At 43.8% G+C, this 21,281-nt stretch overlaps 2 protein-coding genes across 5 annotated transcripts in view; one reads left to right on the forward strand and one right to left on the reverse strand.

Moving 5' to 3' along the window:
* Positions 1-4,925, reverse strand: part of GTF2H4 (general transcription factor IIH subunit 4) — a 33,173-nt gene extending 28,248 nt beyond the window's left edge. Inside the window, exons 1-2 of one of the 2 annotated variants that reach the window (XM_070737882.1) lie at positions 4,795-4,925; positions 3,010-3,183 (exon numbers count right to left, since the gene is read on the reverse strand). In XM_070737882.1, the coding sequence (XP_070593983.1) occupies positions 3,010-3,143 (134 nt within the window). In that variant the 5' untranslated portion in view covers positions 3,144-3,183; positions 4,795-4,925. The remainder of the gene's footprint in view (positions 1-3,009; positions 3,184-4,794) is intronic. The other variant, XM_070737883.1, reaches the window with a different exon arrangement.
* VARS2 (valyl-tRNA synthetase 2, mitochondrial) overlaps positions 4,876-21,281 on the forward strand; it is a 59,673-nt gene continuing 43,267 nt past the window's right edge. Inside the window, exons 1-7 of one of the 3 annotated variants that reach the window (XM_070737866.1) lie at positions 4,876-4,923; positions 7,371-7,747; positions 9,405-9,486; positions 10,521-10,621; positions 13,580-13,701; positions 17,068-17,134; positions 19,756-19,853. In XM_070737866.1, coding sequence (XP_070593967.1) covers positions 7,499-7,747; positions 9,405-9,486; positions 10,521-10,621; positions 13,580-13,701; positions 17,068-17,134; positions 19,756-19,853 — 719 coding nt within the window. In that variant the 5' untranslated portion in view covers positions 4,876-4,923; positions 7,371-7,498. The other 2 variants (XM_070737864.1, XM_070737867.1) reach the window with 2 other exon arrangements.

The raw sequence follows: 21,281 nt of genomic DNA on the forward strand, positions 1-21,281 counted from the left end.
ATGTGATTTATGAGAAGAAGGGGGCAAACAGGGTTTTGGCCACGTGCGACGGGCGTGACCTCAGTTCTGGCTGCATCTATTGCCAAAATGTCACTTTTAATAAATCTTTGAATTTCTTTGGGACTCATGGGCTCATGAATGAATTAATTAGGGCGTCTTTTGGAAACCTCACAGTCAATGCTCATGGGTAAGAAAGTGAGGACAAATAAAGGGAAATATTTCTTCACCCAGAGGGTTGTTGGTTTATGGAACCAACAGCTGTCAGCCTGGATAGGTTCAAGGCAGCATTAGACAGATTCATGGATGCCCAGTGTATCAGTGGTTATTGAAACGGATTATTATTATTATTATTATTATTTATTAGATTTGTATGCCGCCCCTCTCCGTAGACTCGGGGCGGCTTACAGCAATGATAAAAACAATATATAATGACAAATCTAATAGTTAGAATCTAAAATAACAATAATACATTTTAAAAGTGTAAAAAACAAGAAACCCCAATATATAAAAACATACATACAGTCATATCATACACAAAAAACTACATAGGCAGGGGGAGATGTTTCAGTCCCCCCAGGCCTGATGACAGAGGTGGGTTTTAAGGAGTTTACGAAAGGCAAGGAGGGTGGGGGGATGTCCAAGTGTTGCCTCTATGTTGCTTGAGGCAGGCAGGATTCCCTTGGGTACCATTTGTTGGGGGTCGAGGGAAAGGGAGGGTTTTATCTTCTCCTCCTGCCGCACGAATCCCAGCGACCGGTTAGGTCCCACAGAGTTGGCCTTCTCCGGGTCCCGTCGACTAAACAATGTCGTCTGGCGGCACCCAGGGGAAGAGCCTTCTCTGTGGGGGGCCCGACCCTCTGGAACCAGCTCCCCCCTGAGATTAGGATTGCCCCCACCCTCCCTGCCTTTCGTAAACTCCTTAAGACCCACCTTTGCCGTCAGGCATGGGGGAACTAAAACACCTCCCCCTTGCCCATGTTGTTTTGTTGATTGATTGACTGTGTGCCTGTTTTTTATATATACTGTTTTTATGAGATTATTAATTTAAATTGTAACTAGATGCGTGGGCATTGGATTTGGTATTATGTACTGTACTGTTTTTTATTATTGTTGTGAGCCACCCCGAGTTTGCGGAGAGGGGCGGCATATAAATCCAATAAACCTAAACCTAAGATCCCCAAGGGCAATTGGTGGGGCACTGTGGGACACAGAATGCTGGACTCGATGGGCTTCGGCCTGATTCAGCATGGTTCTTCTTATGTTAGTATGCTTTTTCTTTTTATAGCCAGTCATGGTCTGCCAAAGTCTGTATTAACTGCCATCTTAGTGCTTGTTTGCTCTTCGGCTACAGCAGTGCTTCTCAAAGTGGGGCGCACCCAGTAAAAGGCTTCTCCTCTTCGGGGCTACCAGTGTGCTCTCTGACACTGGTGTGGGTGTCTATCAGCGTGAGATTCAACTTCTGCGCATGCACCGCAAGCGAAATCTTGCACAAGGATGATCTCACGTGTCAGATTTCACCTATTTTCAGCAATTTCTTTGCTTCCACGCATGAGCCGAAGTGGCCTTGACCAGTAATGGGCAGCCAATTTTTTTACTGCCACACTGTGGGTGTGGCTTATTTTGTGGGTGTGGCTTAATGGTCATGTGACCAGGTGGGAGTGGCTTGCCAGCCTTGTGACCAGGTGGGAGTGGCTTGAACGATCATAATCATCATCTTATATTAATTTTTGCTCCCAAAGATGTGCTACGTCTTATTTTCAGGGTATGTCTTACATTTTTTCAATGAAGAAGAATTCACATTTATGGCTGAACAAAAAAATGAACATTTATTACATACTGTACGTTAGTTGTCATCACAAACCAGCATAACCAGACAAACTGTGAATCCTATCAAGAATTTCTTACTACTACCGTACCATTATTTCCATGTACAACATGGTCATTTTTGGTGTTCTTCTATGGTTTTTGTAGATTTGTAGTCTCTATTTTAACTATACAAGTTTATATAGGGTTGCTAAAAGGAGATAATCTGAATCACAGATCTCTAATTGATGGTTTCAGTTAATTAATATAGCATAGTTTAATTAATATTAAAGAGATTTCATTAGTTTCCCTGAGGGGAAAAAATGTTGGACGAAATGTTTCACAGTAATCACAGTACTCTATAACCCCTTGACGTCACTTCCCTCCTCTCTTTCTGATTGATTGATGCAGCGTTTTGGGCTGCAATTTATTGACAGCAGTGTTATATATGTTCTGTTCAGAAATGCTGAGAAACGAAACGTCTCCTACGTCTAACTTTCAGGGGATGCCTTATATTAGGCAATTCTACGAAACCTCTCCTATGTCTTACTTTCGGGGGTGACTTATTTATTATTATTATTATTTATTGGATTTGTATGCTGCCCCTCTCCGCAGACTCGGGGCGGCTAACAACAGTGATAAAAACAGCATGTAACAATCCAATACTAAACAACTAAAAAAAAACTTATTATAAAACCAAACATACATACAAACATACCATGCGTAAATTGTAAGGCCTAGGGGGAAAGAATATCTCAGTTCCCCCATGCCTGACGGCAGAGGTGGGTTTTAAGAAGCTTATGAAAGGCAAGGAGGGTGGGGGCAATTCTAATCTCTGGGGGGAGTTGGTTCCAAAGGGCCGGGGACGCCACAGAGAAGGCTCTTCCCCTGGGTCCCGCCAAACGACATTGTTTAGTTGATGGGACCCGGAGAAGGCCCACTCTGTGGGACCTAACTGGTTGCTGGGATTCGTGAGGCAGAAGGCGGTCCCTGAGATATTTTGGGGGAAACAGGGTATATATCTCCCCAAGCTCCGTACAATCTCCTCTCCCAGTTTCCCCCAGCACTAAATGTGGTAGGCCTGAAGACCCAATGCTCAAAATGTTTTCCAGGCCTGAGACTTGCATCTTTTTATCCCCAATCTCACCCTCAGCTAATACAAGGCCTATATTCTAATATTTGAGGATGGGCAAGATTCTCACTTACCGAAGGACAGCCAGGCAAGTGGCAGGATGATTATACAGCCGATCCAAAATCCCGGGGCTGAGACCCCGCAGGTATTCATGAAGGTTCTTGCATTTCAGTTGAACTCTCTGCAGTTTCATCACTGAGTCCGTCATGGCAGCTACCCTTCATCACCGGGACATTTTCCTGCAAAGGCTATGATAGTAATAATAATAATAATAATAATAATAATAATAATAATAATAATAACAACAACAACAACAACAACAACAGAGTTGGAAGGGACCTTGGAGGTCTTCTAGTCCAACCCCCTGCTTAGGCAGGAAACCCTACAGTACTTCAGACAGATGGTTATCCAACATCTGCTTAAAAACATCCAGGGTTGGGGCATTCACAACTTCTGGAGGCAAGCTGTTCCATTGATCAACCGTTCTGACTATCAGGAAATTTCTCCTTAGTTTTAAGTTGCTTCTCTCCTTGCTTAGTTTCCACCTATTGCTTCTTGTTCTACACTTAGGTGCTTTGAAGAATAGGTTGACTCCTTTGTGGCAACCCCTGAGATATTGGAACACTGCTATCATGTCTCCCCTGGTCCTTCTTTTCATTAAACAAGCCATGCCCAGTTCCTGCAAACATTCTTCATATGTTTTAGCCTCCAGTCCCCTAATTACCTGTCGCTCTTTTCTTCACTTTTTCTAGAGTCTCAACATCCTTTTTGCATCGTGGCAACCAAAACTGAATGCAGCATTCCAGGTATGGCCTTACCAAGGCCTTATAAAGTGGTATTAACACTTCACATGACCTTGATTCTATCCCTCTATTAATGCAGCCTAGAACCTAGTTCCAGTTGAAAGATAAAACATCTGGTGAATTCAGTAACACAGTTACGTTCACTGTGGATGGAACCAGCACAGGGATAAGTAGAAAATCACATATTTTAGGAAAGTCTATGAACTATCTATCTATCTATCTATCTATCTATCTATCTATCTATCTATCTATCTATCATCTATCCATCCATCCATCCATCCATCCATATCTATCATCCATATCTATCTATCTATCTATCTATCTATCTATCTATCTATCTATCTATCTATCTATCTATCATCCATCCGTCCATTTATTATTTGAATTTATAGGCAGCCCTTCTCCTAATGGACTCAGGGGGGCATACAAAGATAAAACAAATAAGATAAGACTAAACAAAGAGCCAGACGATAGACAATAGACTTAAAGGAGAGACTTCCGGCAGAGGGGAAAATAATCTGTATAGGAATTGTTGCTAACTGTGCCTGCTTTGGTGCATTTGGGGATCATATATTTCTATACATTTTCTTTCTCAATCGGATCGCTGGATGGGCGTCTATACACCAGTCAGACCTTCTTAAGGAACCGGAGCGACTTATCAAACATAATTCCATTCGGTTATTTGCGATCTTCCAACTTTTCCACGCTGGCACACCAAAACGGGGCGCTCCCCTTCGCCAGGGTCTCCTTCTCCAGAGACATCCCCCCCCCCACCGATGATGCCCAGGGCTGGGAGAATCCCCTCCAGGGCTTTCTTCTTCTTCCGAGGTGGGTAAAACGAAGATCCAGATTGTTGCGGGCAATATATGCTGGTTTTGCAAATCGCTTAGAGAGGGCTGCAAAAGCACTGGGAAGCGGTATATAAGTCTAAACGCTATTGCTATTTAGACGGGGCGGCGTTTGCAACCCACCCTTCCCCGGACCGCAAAGGCTCCTCCGGGTCCTCCAACCCGGCTGCTGCGGTGGCGCTTGTATGTCCCGATCCAAAGGACTCACCTTCGCCGGGATCGCGACGGGGACGAGGATCCGTGGCAGCGGCTCCACGCCAGCTATGCAGCCCGCACCACCCGGCGAGCAGGAAGCGATCGGCCCGGCCCACCTCAAGGCGTCGCCTCCTTTTCCTGTGTGAGTTGCATGTCGGGAGCGCGGAAAAAAAAAGGGGGGGGGGGGGAAAGGCCCGGGTTGCAGGAGACCTAAGGCTGGTTTTTAACGCGGCCCGGATTGTGGGCAGGTCTCCATTTAGGGGAAGGGTGGTTTTTTTTTGGGGGGGGGGGCAGGAAGGCGGGACTCTTAAGAGCATCCAGTCGATTCACAGTGGAAATGCGCGTGAAAAAGTCGTGCAAAAGTGGGTTCTGGGAATCTTTAATAATGTGGTATTGGGGGCGAGGGGGGAAGATGTGTGAGCCTCTTGATAACTGGGTTTTCCAGATGTTGTTGTGTTCGGGCGCTACCATTCCTGGCCGTGTTAGCTAAGGCGCATGGGATTTGGAGTCCCGCCCGCTTTTCTATTCCTAATCGTGTCTTTGCTCTGCTCTGCGTTGCTTATTCAAAAGGGAATGTCAGTGCGGGTGCGTGGGTGCATATTTGTAAATATGTATAAAGGATTGTCTTATACAAATTCGTTGTGTGTCCAATCACACTTGGAGGGAAGATATGAGTCTCTTGATAACTGGGTTTTCCAGATGTTGTGTTCGGGCGCTGCTTATTTATTTATTTATATTTATTTATTAGAAACATAGAAGACTGACGGCAGAAAAAGACCTCATGATCCATCTAGTCTGGTTTAGGGGAAGGGTGTTTTGGGGGGGGCGGGGAGGGAGGCCAGACTCTTAAGACCATCCAGTCGATTCACCGTTGTCAATGAGGAAAGGGGGCGTGCAAAACTGGTACAAAAACTGGGGTCTGGTATTGGGGGCGAGGGGGTAGTAGCTGGGTTTTCTAGACGGTTTTGTGTTAGGGCGCTACCATTCCTTGCTGTGTTAGCTAAAGCGAATGGGATTTGGAGTCCCGCCGCCTTTACTCTTCCTAATCCAATCCCTAATCCTGTCCTTGGGACTTTCGTTCTTTTGGTGTACCATTTTTAACTCCTTTGCTCCACTCTGCATTTCTTATTCAAAAGGGAATAAGAAGTGCAGTGAGTGCACATTTAGAATAGAATAGAATTCTTTATTGGCCCAGTGTGATTGGACACACAAGACATTTGGCTTTGGTGCATATGCTCTCAGTGTACATAAAAGAAAAGATACATTGGTCAAGAATCATGAAGTACTGTACATCACTTAATTATTGTCATAGGGGTCAAATAAGCAATGAAACTATTAATAAAAATCTTCAGGATACAAGCAACAAGTTACAGTCATAGTCATAAATAGGAGAAAATGGGTGATAGGAATGATGAGAAAAAAACGGTAGTAATAGTGCAGACTTAGTAAATAGTCTGACAATATTGAGGGGATAATTTGTTTAGCAGAGTGATGGCGTTTGGGACAAAACTGTTCTTGTGTCTAGTTGTCTTGGTGAGAGCATTTCACCAAGGCAGCCTTCATCGGCGCCATCTTGCAATTAAAAAAAATCTCACAAGGGGACACGTGCACGCGAGAGATTTCGGTGATTTTTTGCTTCTGTGATTTTTTCCTTCTGCATGCGCGGAAGGAAAAAGAAATTGCTGAAACCTCTCTTGCACACATGCTCTTGTGAGATTTTGTTTCCTGCCCATGCGGCGACTCGAGGCTGCGCACACATCGCACCAATAGTGGTGGTAAGTAGTAATTCCCACCTGCTGATGTGGTCCTCAATGAAATTGAGTTTGACTCTACTGGTTTTGAGAGAGCTATTCAAAATGGATTGCAAAATGAAAAAGGACAGAAGTCGGTCTTAAGCCCTGGGAAACGAAAAAAAATTATTAGGTTGGTTTCCCCCAAACTCTATGGGTGTAAGTGGATGGAAATAGAAAATATTAGTAGACTTGTTGCAAGATACTGTTGGGTTATTCTTTGTCAAGTGGACCAGGTGAAATTGAAGCCTTATTTGAAAAGAAACCATCACAAAAACAACATATATTGTCTATTGTATATTTTATATGTTGTGAGCCGCTCCGAGACCTTGGAGTGCGGTGGCATAGAAATCAAATAAATAAATAAATAATAATAATAAATAAATATATGAAAGGAAAAAAAAGTGCTCTTTTTAGTGAAATGAAAATGAAGATGATTGAAGGTGAGAAAACGGATAGAAAAAAAAATGCTCTTTCTAATAAAGATGATTGAAGGTGATGAAACAGCTCTGTTTTCTCACCTTTGATCACCTTCATTTTTGTTTCATTAAAAAGTGCACATATTTTTCTATCGTATATGTTGTGTTTGTGATGGTTTCTTTTCAAATAAGGCTGCAAAAATCAGTCAAGTGGGCATCTGGTCCACTTGACAAAAAATGACCCTGTTCCTAAGTCTTAACTCAATAAAATCTAGGATATTTTAAAAAATCTTGTAGGATCTGTTTCCTGACCTGGACCAGTGGCCCTAACGTTTTGGGTCACCTTATTTATATGATTTCTTTGGTATTTATTTCTGTAGGCCCCGTTGGCAATATAAGGGATCGAAAAGCGACTATTGGAAGCATGTGCCATTGGAACCAAAAGGAGGAAGGCGGTGTGCTTTTTTTTATACTTGTGCAAAAGGACTAAGCTCACCGATATTCAAACATGCCTTCAGCCCATCTTAATTCTGCCTCCCATTGGAATATGTCCACTCTTTACCGTCTGCTTATCTGGGCAAAGAAGAGAACCTGTAATGGATTTGGTGGATGGAGGAGGAGTTATTCCCAAGGAAATAAGCCTGACCTTTATAAGCAATCAAGGAAAATGGACCATCTAAAAAATAAGGAACAAAGACAAAAGCGGTTATGGAAGAAGATGGAGGCCATTGAAGCTCATATGGCTGCTGTCTCCAAGGTAAGACTGCTTAACAGGAACCGATGTTCGGTTATTAATTTGGTCAAAACTAACAAAATGGAAATGACGTACTATGTAACCATTTTTTTTCTTTTTTCTTTTCTATTTTCCTTTCTCTCTTTTTGTCTCTGTCCCTCTCTCATTTCTCTTTCTCTTCTTTTGCCAGGTTTTTCCTTTTTTCCCCTTCTCCCCATCCTTTTCTTTCTTTTAATTACCAGTATATGTTTGTAATAGCCATTTACTATTCTTTTTTAATTGTATTGTTTTTCTATTTGTGAATAAAAACTTTACTTAAAAAAATTGGTCAAAACTAATGGCTTGTTACTTTTAAAAAAACATCGATTTTTCCCTCAAGACTAGGGGAAGTTCTGCTTTGTTGTTTGTAGAACTTTCCATGATTTTATCACATTGATGGTAGAGTTGTGGCATTCTGGTTCTGGTTGCTACCAATATTATTTGTCAGATAGATAGATAGATAGATAGATAGATAGATAGATAGATAGATAGATAGATAGATAGATAGATAGATAGATAGATAGACAGACAGACAGACAGACAGACAGACAGACAGACAGACAGACATATGAAAATATGAAAATGAATGTAAATATATAAATGAAATAATTAATTGTCATTGTATGTATATACACAATATATCCATACAACAAAATTCACATGATGCCTAAAGACCAGGCCCACCACACATAACAGTCCCAAAAAACATGCCCCACCCGCCACAAATCTCCCACTCTGAACCACCCAAACATCTACACAACAGACTAAGTAATACTGTCCAGCAGCTCATTGATGGTGACACCTTTAGTTCATTGTTAGGTGCAATTATAACTCTGGGATAAAAACTGTTCAGAAAACGTGTGGTTCGAGTTTTAATTGTTCTGTATCTTCTGCCAGAAGGCAACAGTCTAAAAGGATTGTGTTTGTCTGTGTGTGTTTGAGTGTGAGAGAGTTATCATTTTTTTTCAACCTTCCAACAAGCAAGGTCAGTGGGGGGAAACTAGATTGACTTTACAGCCTTGTTACTAACCTAACAATGACAGTGATCCACTTATTTATTTATTTATTTATTTATTGATTGATTGATTGGATTTGTATGCCGCCCCTTTCCGGAGACTCGGGGCGGCTAACAGCAATAATAAAACAATGTACAATAATAATCCAATAAATACTAAAAATGATTAAAAACCCATTAATATAAAAAACCAAACATACATACAGACATACCATACATGAAATTGTAAAGGCCTAGGGGGAAAGAGCATCTCAATTCCCCCATGCCTGGCGGCAGAGGTGGGTTTTAAGCAGCTTATGAAAGGCAAGGAGGGTGGGGGCAATTCTAATCTCTGGGGGGGGGAGTTGGTTCCAGAGGGCCGGGGCCGCCACAGAGAAGGCTCTTCCCCTGGGTCCCGCCAAGCGGCATTGTTTAGTTGACGGGACCCGGAGAAGACCCACTCTGGGACCTAATTGGTCGCTGGGATTTGTGCAGCAGAAGGCGGTCCCTGAGATAATCTGGCTACATAAATTTGGGGCTCAATTATGGTTCTAAATTGACGACTACCTGTAAATAAATAACATTGCTTCCTCTTTCAAAAAACTTGTTTACGTTCCCCCCCCCTTCTATTTCCATTCCTCATTGAAGGAACCTTCAGATCAAGGCAAGACCCTTTCCTCAAAAAACATCACAGAATATGACATCCCAACTCTAGCTGGACAGAAAAAAGGTAGGATGGAAATAGCTTGGTTCAAATGGGTTTGCAGGATTTTCTCTTTTTAAAATGTTGTTTAAAAGAAATTTAGCTTGTCTTTCTTTGTGGAAAAGGTACCATACCTGGTTGCTAAACTTGAAATTCTGACTTTCTCATGGGCTGATAAAAGAAAAAGGAATAGACAAGAAAGGAACGGAGCTGTGATAAAGCTGTGATATAGTGAGGATTAAATCTAATGTTGAGATCCATTTTACTGTCTCCATACATCTGTCTTAAATCTATTTTTAAATCAAGAAATCTATAGTCAACCTATTCTCCAAAGCTCCTGAGGGTAGAACAAGAAACAATGGGTGAAAATTAAACAAGGAGAGAAGTAACTTAGAACTAAGGAGAAATTTCCTGGCAGTCAGAACAATTACGGTAATCAGTGGAACAGTTTGCCTCCAGAAGTTGTGAATGCCCCAACACTGGAAGTTTTAAGCAGATGTTGGATAACCATCTGTCTGAAGTAGTACAGGGTTTCCTGCCTAAGCAGGGGGTTGGACTAGAAGACCTCCAAGGTCCCCTTCAACTCTGTTATTATTGTTATTATAAATTCCTCTTTGTATGTTTGGCTGTCAGGAAGCTTATTAGTCAATTGATTAGAAAAATATCACTTTTCCTTCTTGTATTTTATCCAGTTGATTTGATATTCTCGCTCTAAACTCATAGTGGTATACAAAACTAATGTGACTTTTTAATGTGCCAAGGATTCTTTGTCCCATAGAAAAAAGTATACTGGGGGTACAAAAAAGAGAGCGCACAGGCCCGTGATGGCTAACCTTTTTTGGAGCGAGTGCTGAACCCCAAAATGCAATGCGCCCACCCCACGCATGTGCACCCCGCTCCCGGTGTACCCTGCCCCCCATGCCCGTGTGTGGCCTCACACATGCACGCCCCACGCTTGTGCCCCATTGCGGGAGAGACTCAGTGACCATTTGGGACATACAGATTGCACAAGTGCCTGTTTTAATTATGGGATCTTATTAGTGTGACTTTCTTTCCCGTAGATACCTCATCCCCTTTGCCCGCCTCCTATAGCCCACGCTATGTTGAAGCTGCTTGGTATCCTTGGTGGGTGAAAGAAGGTTTTTTTAAACCAGAATTCCAGGTAAAAAAAAAGTGTCTGTTAAATTATTAATATTAATTATTAGTATTAGCATCAGTCACAAGCAAGTGCTCCAACTTGTAATAGATGAAAAAACTGGTAAAACTTTTTTCTTCCTTTTCCCATAATAGTAACTATTTGAGTCCCCCAGTCCAAGTGACTGAGGATAGAAGAAGCATTTCGCGTGATTTCTTATGCATCTGTAGCATTCCTTAGTTACGATGCAGTCATCCATCCATCCATCCATCCATCCATCCATCCATCCATCCATCCATCTATCTATCTATCTTTCCATCTATCTATCTATCTATCTATCTTTCCATCTATCTATCTATCTATCTATCTATCTATCTATCTATCTATCTATCTATCTATCTATCTATCTATCTTTCCTTCCATCCATCCATCTATCTATCTATCTATCTATCTATCTATCTATCTATCTATCTATCTATCTATCTTTCCATCTATCTATCTATCTATCTATCTATCTATCTATCTATCATCTATGTATCTATCTTTCCATCTATCTATCTATCTATCTATCTTTCCATCATCTATCTATCTATCTATCTATCTATCTATCTATCTATCTATCTATCTATCTATCTATCTATCTATCTATAGTCTGGAGGACAGAAGGAAAAGGGGAGACATGATTGAAACATTTAAATATGTTAAAGGGTTAAATAAGGTCCAGGAGGGAAGTGTTTTTAATAGGAAAGTGAACACAAGAACAGGGGGACACAATCTGAAGTTAGTTGAGGGAAAGATCAAAAGCAACATGAGAAAATATTATTTTACTGAAAGAGTAGTAGATCCTTGGAACAAACTTCCAGCAGACGTGGTAGATAAATCCACAGTAACTGAATTTAAACATGCCTGGAATAAACATATATCCATCCTAATATAAAATATAGAAAATAGTATAAGGGCAGACTAGATGGGCCATGAGGTCTTTTTCTGGCGTCAGACTTCTATGTTTCTATGTTTCTATCTATCTATCTATCTATCTATCTATCTATCTATCTATCTATCTATCTATCTATCTATCTATCTATCTATTTATTGATTGATTAGATTTGCATTTTGGGTATCCGGCAACTGAACCCCATTTGTGTCTATTCATTCATTCATTCATTCATTCATTCATTCGATTTTTATGCCGCCCTTCTCCTTAGACTCAGGGCGGCTTACAACATGTTAGCAATAGCACTTTTAAACAGAGCCAGCATATTGCCCCCACAATCCGAGTCCTCATTTGCAGCATCCCACAATCATGAGACTGCAATTTACGTCATTTTTGTGCCAGAAACTAAATTTTACTTCCAGTTTCCTGCAAAAAAACCACCCATTGTGGACAGTGGGCTTGCATAACAATTGCAACTGCAACAGCAGTTCAAATCTCACCACCAGCTCAAGGTTGACTCCATCCTTCCGAGGTGGGTAAAATGAGGACCCAGATTGTTGGGGGCAATAGGCTGATTTTGTAAACTGCTTAGAGAGGGCTGTAAAAGCACTATGAAGCGGTATATAAGTCTAATTGCAATAAAGTGTCATAAAATTGGGTTGGTCGTATAATAATAATAATAATAATAATAATTATTATTATTATTATTATTATTTATTAGATTTGTATGCCGCCCCTCTCCGAAGACTCGGGGCGGCTCACAACAATAATAAAAAAGAATATAACAATGGAACAATGGATATAATGACTTGCTACAAGCATGATTTATGACCTAGGTACTAGCATGTTAATTCCTGGCTCAATTCAGTCATACGTGGAGGACTACCTATGCAAATTTGAAATAAATGAGTTAAGAATGGAGTTTGTTCTTCACCCAGGAATTGCTTGTGTTCCTCCGTGTTCTGTCGGGCTCTCTGGTAGAATCCTCCCAAAAATTCACAGGTATAAATTTCAGACACACACATGTTTAAAAATTCAAAACAATGTTCTTTATAATGAAAATTCACTTAAACCAAGCCCTCTTTTGGTATAGCAAAGAACACTCGTCTCCAAACAAACTGGTAATTTGTACAAGTCCCTTATCAGTTCTGAGATACTTAGCTTGCAGCTGTGAGGCAATTCACAGTCCTTCTTCTTTCACAAAGTGAAACACACTTTGCTCTGGTTTAGTTTCAAAGCGGGGAAAAATCAGCACACAAAAAGTCAAAGTCAGTAAAGCAGTCACGAAACACAACGATTAGATAATCCTCCACAATGGCCAAACCCACAGGCTGCTATTTATAGCAGCCTCACTAATTACCACAGCCCCACCCAACCACAGGTGGCCTCATTTTCTTTGATAATAATCTCTCAGTTGCTGCTGCCTATGCATCGCTCTCCGCATGCGTGGCTGTATCATTAACTCTTGTTCTGAATCCAAGGAGGAGCTAGATAATTGATCTCTTCTGAGCTGTCTGCCACACTCTCCTCCTCCCTGTCACTCATGTCTTCTTGGTCAGAGGAGCCTTCATCAGCAGATTCCACCGGGGGCAAAACAGGCCTGCAGCATGTGGATGTCTCCCCCACATCCACAGTCCTTAGGGCAGGAGCTGGGCCAGAGCTAACCACAACACTCCGTGAATAGTATTTTCTGTGGGAATTGCTAGTCAAACTATTTTCATGCTCAGTTTGTAAACAAACTCACATTCCCTCACATTTTTAAGAGTTTCAGGCTTTGCAGTACCAGCATGGAGCCTCTATAGCAGAGGTCTCCAGCATGGCTGGCTGAGGAATTCTGGGAATTGAAGTCCACATCTCATAAAGTTGCCAAGGTAGGAGAACTCTGCTCTATAGCACTGCTGGCAAAACGTTTCGGCGCTGTGTGCCAAAACTGGACCATGCACCCGCATGTTAGAAGAGCAGACAACACGGCGCGCATGCCATCACAGCTCTATAGGATGGTATGAGGGCAAACCTGGACCAATGCTAAACCCAGTTCCTCTTTTTCACAGCAACACCTGCCCCACAGAAAGCCAGAAACATTTTCTATTTCTCTCCCGCCACCTAATGTCACAGGATCCCTTCACCTGGGCCATGCCCTGACTGTGGCCATTGAAGATGCTTTGGTACGATGGTAAGTGGAGACTTGGGAAATTTATTTATATATTTATCTGTTGGATTTATAGGCCGCCCAACTCGGCCAGAAATGGCTGTGCAGATCTGACAGTCTCAAAATGGGTGAACAGTGTGGTCGGGCGGTAGGGAAAGCAAGTAGGATGCTTGGCTGCATAGCTAGAGGTATAACAAGCAGGAAGAGGGAGATTATAATCCTGCTATATGGAGTGCTGGTGAGACCACATTTGGAATACTATGTTCAGTTCTGGAGACCTCATCTACAAAAAGATTGACAAAATTGAACGGGTCCAAAGACGGGCCACAAGAATGGTGGAAGGTCTTAAGCATAAAACGTATCAGGAAAGACTTAATGAACTCAATCTGTATAGTCTGGAGGACAGAAGGAAACATGATCGAAACATTTAAATATGTTAAAGGGTTAAATAAGGTCCAGGAGGGAAGTGTTTTTAATAAAGTGAACACAAGAACAAGGGGACACAATCTGAAGTTAGTTGGGGGAAAGATCAAAAGCAACATGAGAAAATATTATTTGAAAGAGTAGTAGATCCTTGGAACAAACTTCCAGCAGACGTGGTAAATAAATCCACAGTAACTGAATTTAAACATGCCTGGGATAAACATACAGTGATCCCTCGAGTATCGCGAGGGTTACGTTTCAAGACCCCTCGCGATACTCGATTTTTCGCAATGTAGTGGTGCGGAAGTAAAAAAACCATCTGCGCATGCGCGCCTCTATTTCCATGGCCGCGCATGCGCAGATGGTGTTTTTACTTCCGCAGCTGGGAAGACCCAGGGAAGGTTCCTTCCACCGCCCAGCAGCTGAGGAGTCGCCTGCCTGCCCGCCTGGCCGCCGCTTTTCCGCCCGCCGCTTGTCTGCCCGCCGCTTGTCCGCCCGCCGCTTTTCCGCCCGCCGCTTTTCCGCCCGCCGCTTGTCCGCTGGCCGCCCGCCGCCCGCCCGCCCGCTGCTCGCCCGCCCGCCCGCCGCTCGCCTGCCCGCCGCTCGGTTCACGATCGGGGTTTCCCCTTTGCGTGGGCGGCGGGGAATTCTGGGAGTTGAAGACCCAGGGAAGGTTCCTTTGGCCGCCCAGCAGCTGATCCGCTCGGCAGCGCAGTAGCAGCAAGGAGCCGAAGATGGGGTTTCCCCGTTGTCCACGCAAAGGGGAAACCCCATCTTCGGCTCCTCGCTGCTACTGCGCTGCCGAGCAGATCAGCTGCTGGGCGGCCGAAGGAACCTTCCCTGGGTGCCGCCCGCCGCTCGAGAGCAAGAGGGGGAGAGATAGAGAAAGAGAGAGAAGGAAAGAAAGAGATGAGAGAGGGAGGAAGAGAGTGTGAGAGAGGAAGAAGCAAGATAGAGAAAGAGAGATAAGGAAAGAAAGAGATGAGAGAGGGAGGAAGAGCGTGTGAGAGAGGAAGAAGCAAGATAGAGAAAGAGAGAGAGAAAGAAAGATGAGAAAGGAAGGGAGTGACGTCATCGGGTGAAAAAATCGCGATATAGCGTTTCGCGAAGATCGAGATCGCGAAACTCGAGGGATCACTGTATATCCATCCTAAGATAAAATACAGAAAATAGTATAAGGGCAGACTAGATGGACCAGGAGGTCTTTTTCTGCCGTCACACTTCTATGTTTCTATGTTCTAGGGCAGTGATGGTGAACCTTTCCCCCGCCCAGATGACGAAAGAGCATGGGTGCACGCTATCGCACATGCGCGAGTGCTCACACCCATAATTCAATTTCTGGGGAGGGCAAAAACAACTTCCCCCATCCCCCGGAGGCCCCCTGGAGGGTGGAAACAGCCAGTTTCCCAACTTCCAGTGGACCCAGTAGGCTCCTGTTTTACCCTCCCCAAGCTCCAAAGGCTTCCCTGGAGCCAAGGGAGGGTAAAAATGCCCTCCCCCATCCCCATGAAGGCTCTCTGGAAGCCAAAAACGCCCTCCCAGAGCCTCTGTGCAAGCCAAAAATCAGCTGGCTGGCACACACATGCACATTGGAGCTGAGCTAGGGCAACGGCTCGCGGGCCAGAAGATATGGCTCTGCATGCCACCTGTGACACCCATGCCATAGGTTCGCCATCATTGATCTAGCGTCAATAGTGATGGACCCCGCAGGCTTTAAGTTTACTAGTGATGCATTTAGTCATATCACTGAGAAATATAGATATCTTCAAAAAGGCTGATGAAAACCAACAGATGGCGCTACGCCTGAGAAATCAGAGTCGTGTGATTGCATTGCTTTTATTGGCAATGATTTGCCAATCATGGGTTGTCCCTTACTTAATTTCAAGTGAGGAACAACCCATTCCTTAATAATAATAATAATAATAATAATAATAATAGTAATAATAGTAATAATAGTAATAATAATAAATAATTTATTAGATTTGTATGCCGCTCCTCTCCGAAGACTCGGGGCGGCTCACAACAACAATAGCAATACAATATAATACAATATAATAGCAATACAAATATAATACAATACAATAGCAATACAAATCTAATATTAAAAAGAACAAGTTAAAACCCATTATTACTAAAAACAATACTACACAATCACACCCCATGCCTGGCAACATAAATGGGTCTTCAACATTTATTTATTTTATTTATTTATTTATTAGATTTGTATGCCGCCCCTCTCCGAAGTCTCAGGGCGGCTAACAACAATATAAAAAGACAATATAAACAAATGTAATATTAAAAACAATCTTAAAACCCCCAATTTAAAGAACCACTCATACATACAAGCATACCATGTATAAATTCTATAAGCCTAGGGGGAAGGGAGATTTCAATTCCCCCATGGCTGACGGCAGAGGTGGGTTTTAAGGAGCTTGCGAAAGGCAAGGAGGGTGGGGGCAACTCTGATATCTGGGAGGAGCTGGTTCCAGAGGGTCGGGGCCCCCACAGGGAAGGCTCGTCTCCTAGGTCCCACCAAACGACATTGCTTAGTCGACAGGTCCCAGAGAAGGCCAACTCTGTGAGACCTAACCAGTCGCTGGGATTAATGCGGCAGAAGGTGGTCCCGGAGATAATCTGGTCCGATGCCAACATCTTGCGGAAGGCGAGGAGTGGGGGGGGCAGTTTGAATCTCCGGGGGTTAATTTAGTGTTTCTCGACCTTGCCAAGTTTAAGATGGGTAGACTTCAACTCCCAGAATTCCTCAGCCAGAATTGAAGTTCACCCATCTTAAAACCTAAGCTTGAGAAACATTGCCTTAAATGTACTGACAGCGGTATTTTTACCTTCCTGTTCCGCTGCATTTTGGACATTATCTCTGTTTGAATCTGAAAGCCATCTAAGGATTGGGAACTTTTAATGAATAGAGTTGAATGCAAGATTTCTTTTTTCCTTCTCGATGTGTTCCAGGAGACGAATGCAAGGCTATCGAGTTCTATGGCTTCCAGGCTCTGATCATGCTGGAATTGCAACTCAGGTGAGAAATCCTTTAAGAATTACAGTGTTCCCTCGATTTTAGCGGGTTCGAACTTCGCGAATAGCCTATACCACGGTTTTTCAAAAAATATTAATAGAAAAATACTTCACAGGGGTTTTTTTCTATACCACGGTTTTTCCCGCCCGATGACATCATACGTCATCGCCAAACTAATAGTTTTTGCAAATAAATAACAAAAAAAATAATTATTGTTAATAAATAATTATGTTTATAAATATCAGGATCACTAAGTGACTTATTCACTGGTGACTACCAGTAATAATGGTGAGTAAATGGTTGTTAAGGGAATGGGAAATGGTAATTTAGAGGATTAAAGTGTTAAGGGAAGGCTTGTGATACTGTTCATAGCCCAAAATGGTGTACAGTGATCCCTCGATTTTCGCGATCTCGATCTTCGCGAAACGCTATATCGCGATTTTTCAAAAAATATTAATTAAAAATATTTTCCCACCCGATGACGTCACTCTCTTCCTTTCTCATCTTTCTTTCTCTCCCTCTTTCTCTATCTTGCTTCTTCCTCTCTCACACTCTCTTCCTCCCTCTCTCATCTCTTTCTTTCCTTCTCTCTCTTTCTCTATCTCTCCCCCTCTTGCTGGCGGGCGGCGGGCGGGCGGGTGGGCGGGTGAGCGGGGGCATCAGTGAGGAAGACCCAGGGAAGGTTCCTTCGGCCGCCCAGCAGCTGATCTGCTCGGCAGCGCAGCGAGGAGCGGAATCGGGGTTTCCCCTTTGCGTAGGTGGCGGGGAAACCCCGATCTTCGTCTGCTCACTGCTGCTGCGCTGCCGAGCAGATCAGCTGCTGGGCGGCCGCAGCAGCAGTGAGCAGACGAAGATAGGGGTTTCCCCGCCGCCCACGCAAAGGGGAAACCCCGATTCCGCTCCTCGCTGCGCTGCCGAGCAGATCAGATGCTGGGCGGCCGAAGGAACCTTCCCTGGGTCTTCCCCGCCGCCCACGCAAACTCCACCATCTGCACATGCGCGGCCATGAAAAAAAGGGCGCGCATGCGCAGATGGTGTTTTTACTTCCGCAACCCTGCATCGCGAAAAATCGATTATCGCGAGGGGTCTTGGAACGGAACCCTCGCGATAATCGAGGGATCACTGTATTTACTTCCGCATCTCTACTTTGCGGAAATTCAACTTTCGCGGGCGGTCTCGGAACACATCCCCCACGAAAATCGAGGGAATACTGTAACTGGAAGGATTCTTGGGATTGAAAAATGGTTTGGATGTGGATTAATTTGCATATTTTAACCCGACATTTTACCCTAAGAGGAAGACTTCTCATTCTGCCAAAGCAGCTCTGAATCAAAACATAAAAAGAAATCTCAGCACTTTTAAATATACAGATAATCCTCGACTTACAACCATTCATTTAGTGACGAAGTTACAACATCACTGCAAAAACTGCCTTCTGACTGTTTTTTCCACATATATGGCTGTTGAGGCAATCCCTACTGTCACATGATCAAAATTCAGATGATTGGCAACTGGCATGTATTTATGATGGTTGCAGGATCCTGAGATCATGCTATCACCTTTTGTGACCTTCTGACAAGCAAAGTCAGATTCACTTAACCAGTGTGTTACTAGCTTAACAAATGCAGTGATTCACCTAACAACTGTGGCAATAAATTTATTTATTTATTGGATTTATATGCTGCCCCCTCCGAGAACTCAGGGCAGTTACAACATATCGAGAAACACAATATACAGTACAAATACAGTAATACCTCATCTTACGAACTTAATAGGCTCCGGAAGTAGGTTTGTAAGGCGAAAAGTTCGTAAGACGAAACATTGTTTCCCATAGGAAACAATGTAAAAGCGATTAATGCGTGCAAAGGGGGGAAAAATCGTAAAATGGCGCTCCGCTGGCTGCCGTCGCCCGGCTGTCACCTTTTAAAACAGCTGGGGGGCTTCTCGGCATTCTCCCGAACCCGAACTTTTCGGGTTCAGGAGGCTGCCAAGAAGCCTTCCGGCTGTTTTAAAAGGTGACAGCCGGGCGACGGCTCTCAGCGGAGCGCCATTTTGCGATCTGCGGTGGGTTCGTAAGCTGAAATAGGTTCGTAAGAAGAGGCAAAAAATTTCCGAACCCTAGGTTCGTATCACGAGGTACCACTGTATCTAAAATCCAATTAATTTAGCTGATTAAATTTAAAAACCCTAATAGCATTTAGAAATCCCTCGTTCCTGTTCAGCATCAGACATACCTACACTCATCGCCCAGAGGTCTAGGGTCTAATGGCCTCAAGCCTGGCGACACAAATGAGTCTTTAGACTCTTACAGAAGGCAAAGAGGGTGGGGTCAGTACGAATCTCTGGGGGGAACTGATTCCAGAGGGCGGCCCCCCCACAGAGAAGACTCTTCCCCTAGGCCCCGCCAAGTGACATTGTCTAGTACTCTAGTTGATCGGACTTGAAGAAGGCCGACTCTGTGGGACCTAAACGTCAGCAAAATTCACTTGCCTTGCTTAGCAATGATAACTTTGGGGCTCAGCTGTGTTCATAAGTTGAGTACTACACTCTTTGGATATACAGTATTCTTTGTCTCACTTGTGAGCCCCTCACGGTTTTTTTATGTTCTTTCTTGATCTGACCAGGCGGTGGTAGAAAAGAAGATCTGGAAAGAACAGGGAGTTTTGCGGCAAAATCTCTCACGCGACGAATTTCTCCAAGAAGTTTGGAAGTGGATCGAGGAGTGAGTATTAGAGGTGAAGAGGCTGCAAAGTTTGGGTGGAAGTGGTGGTGACAATTTTCTGAACTAATAATAGTCTGAGTCTCTTGAAGTAGGGGTCCCCAACATGTGGGCCGTAGTCTTAACTCCCCCATGCCTGGCGATAAAGGTGGGTGTTGAGTAATTTGCGAAAGACAAGGAGGGTGGGGGCCATTCTAGTCTCTGGGGGGAGTTGATTCCAGAGGGCTGGGGCCGCCACAGAGAAGGCTCTTCCCCTGGGGCCCGACAAATGACATTGTTTGGTCGACGGGACGCGGAGAAGGCCAACTCTGTGGGACCTTATCGGCCGCTGGGATTCGTGCGGTAGAAGGCGGTTCCGGATGTATTCTGGCCCAATGCCATGTAGGGCTTTAAAGGTCATTACCAACACTTTGAATTGTGACCGGAAACCGATCGGCAGCCAGTGTAGGCCATGGAGTGTTGCAGAAACATGGGCGAATCTGGGGAGCCCCACGATGGCTCACGCGGCCGCATTCTGCAGGATCTGAAGTTTCCAAACACTTTTCAAAGGTAGCCCCATGTAGAGAGCATTGCAGTAATTGAAACTCGAGGTGATGAGGGCATGAGTGACTGTGAGCAATGACTCCCTGTCCAAATAGGGCCGCAACTGGTGCGCCAGGCGAACCTGGGCAAACGCCCTCCTCGCCACAGCCGAAAGATGATGATATCTTTATCTGACAGGTGGTTAATTCTGGATTATTTATTTATTGTTAGAGTTGAAAGGTCATCAAGTCCAACCCCCTGCCTGAGCAGGAATCCTAAAGCACCCCAGCCAGGTGGCAGTCCAATCTCCTCTTGAAAGTGTCCAGAGTTGGGGAGTTCACAACCTCCGCAGGCAGGTTGTTCCACTGGTTGATCGCTCTGACCATCAGGAAGTTCTTCCTTACTTCTAGGTTGAATCTCTCCTTGGTCAGCTTCCAGCCATTGTTTAGGAATGGTTTAATTTTAAGGTTAAATAGATGAATAAATTAGTGGGTTTTTAGCTTGAGTAATTTTAAAGTATCTGGACTTCATATTGTCTGGGGAATTCTGGGAAATTAAGTCCAGACTTCTTAAAGTTGCTAAGCTTGAAAAAATGCTGAAATAGATTTTTAAAGGCAGGAACTGATCAATTTCTCCCTGAACACGGTCACTCACCCTTATCACCTCACGGCTGGATTATTGCAATGCACTCTACATGGGGCTGCCCTTGAAGAGTGTTCAGAGACTACAGTTAGTCCAGAAGGCAGCTGCTCGACCTGTGATGGGTGCGCCCAGATATACCCACACTTCACCAATTCTTCATAAGCTGCACTGACTTCCCATCGGTCTCCGGTCACAATTCAATTTGTTGGTTATTACCTTTAAAGCCCTATGTGGCTCAGGGCCAGAGTCTGCGGAAAGGGGCGGCAT

Source organism: Erythrolamprus reginae, chromosome 2 (genome assembly GCF_031021105.1).
Source record: "Erythrolamprus reginae isolate rEryReg1 chromosome 2, rEryReg1.hap1, whole genome shotgun sequence".
Lineage (NCBI taxonomy): Eukaryota > Metazoa > Chordata > Lepidosauria > Squamata > Dipsadidae > Erythrolamprus > Erythrolamprus reginae.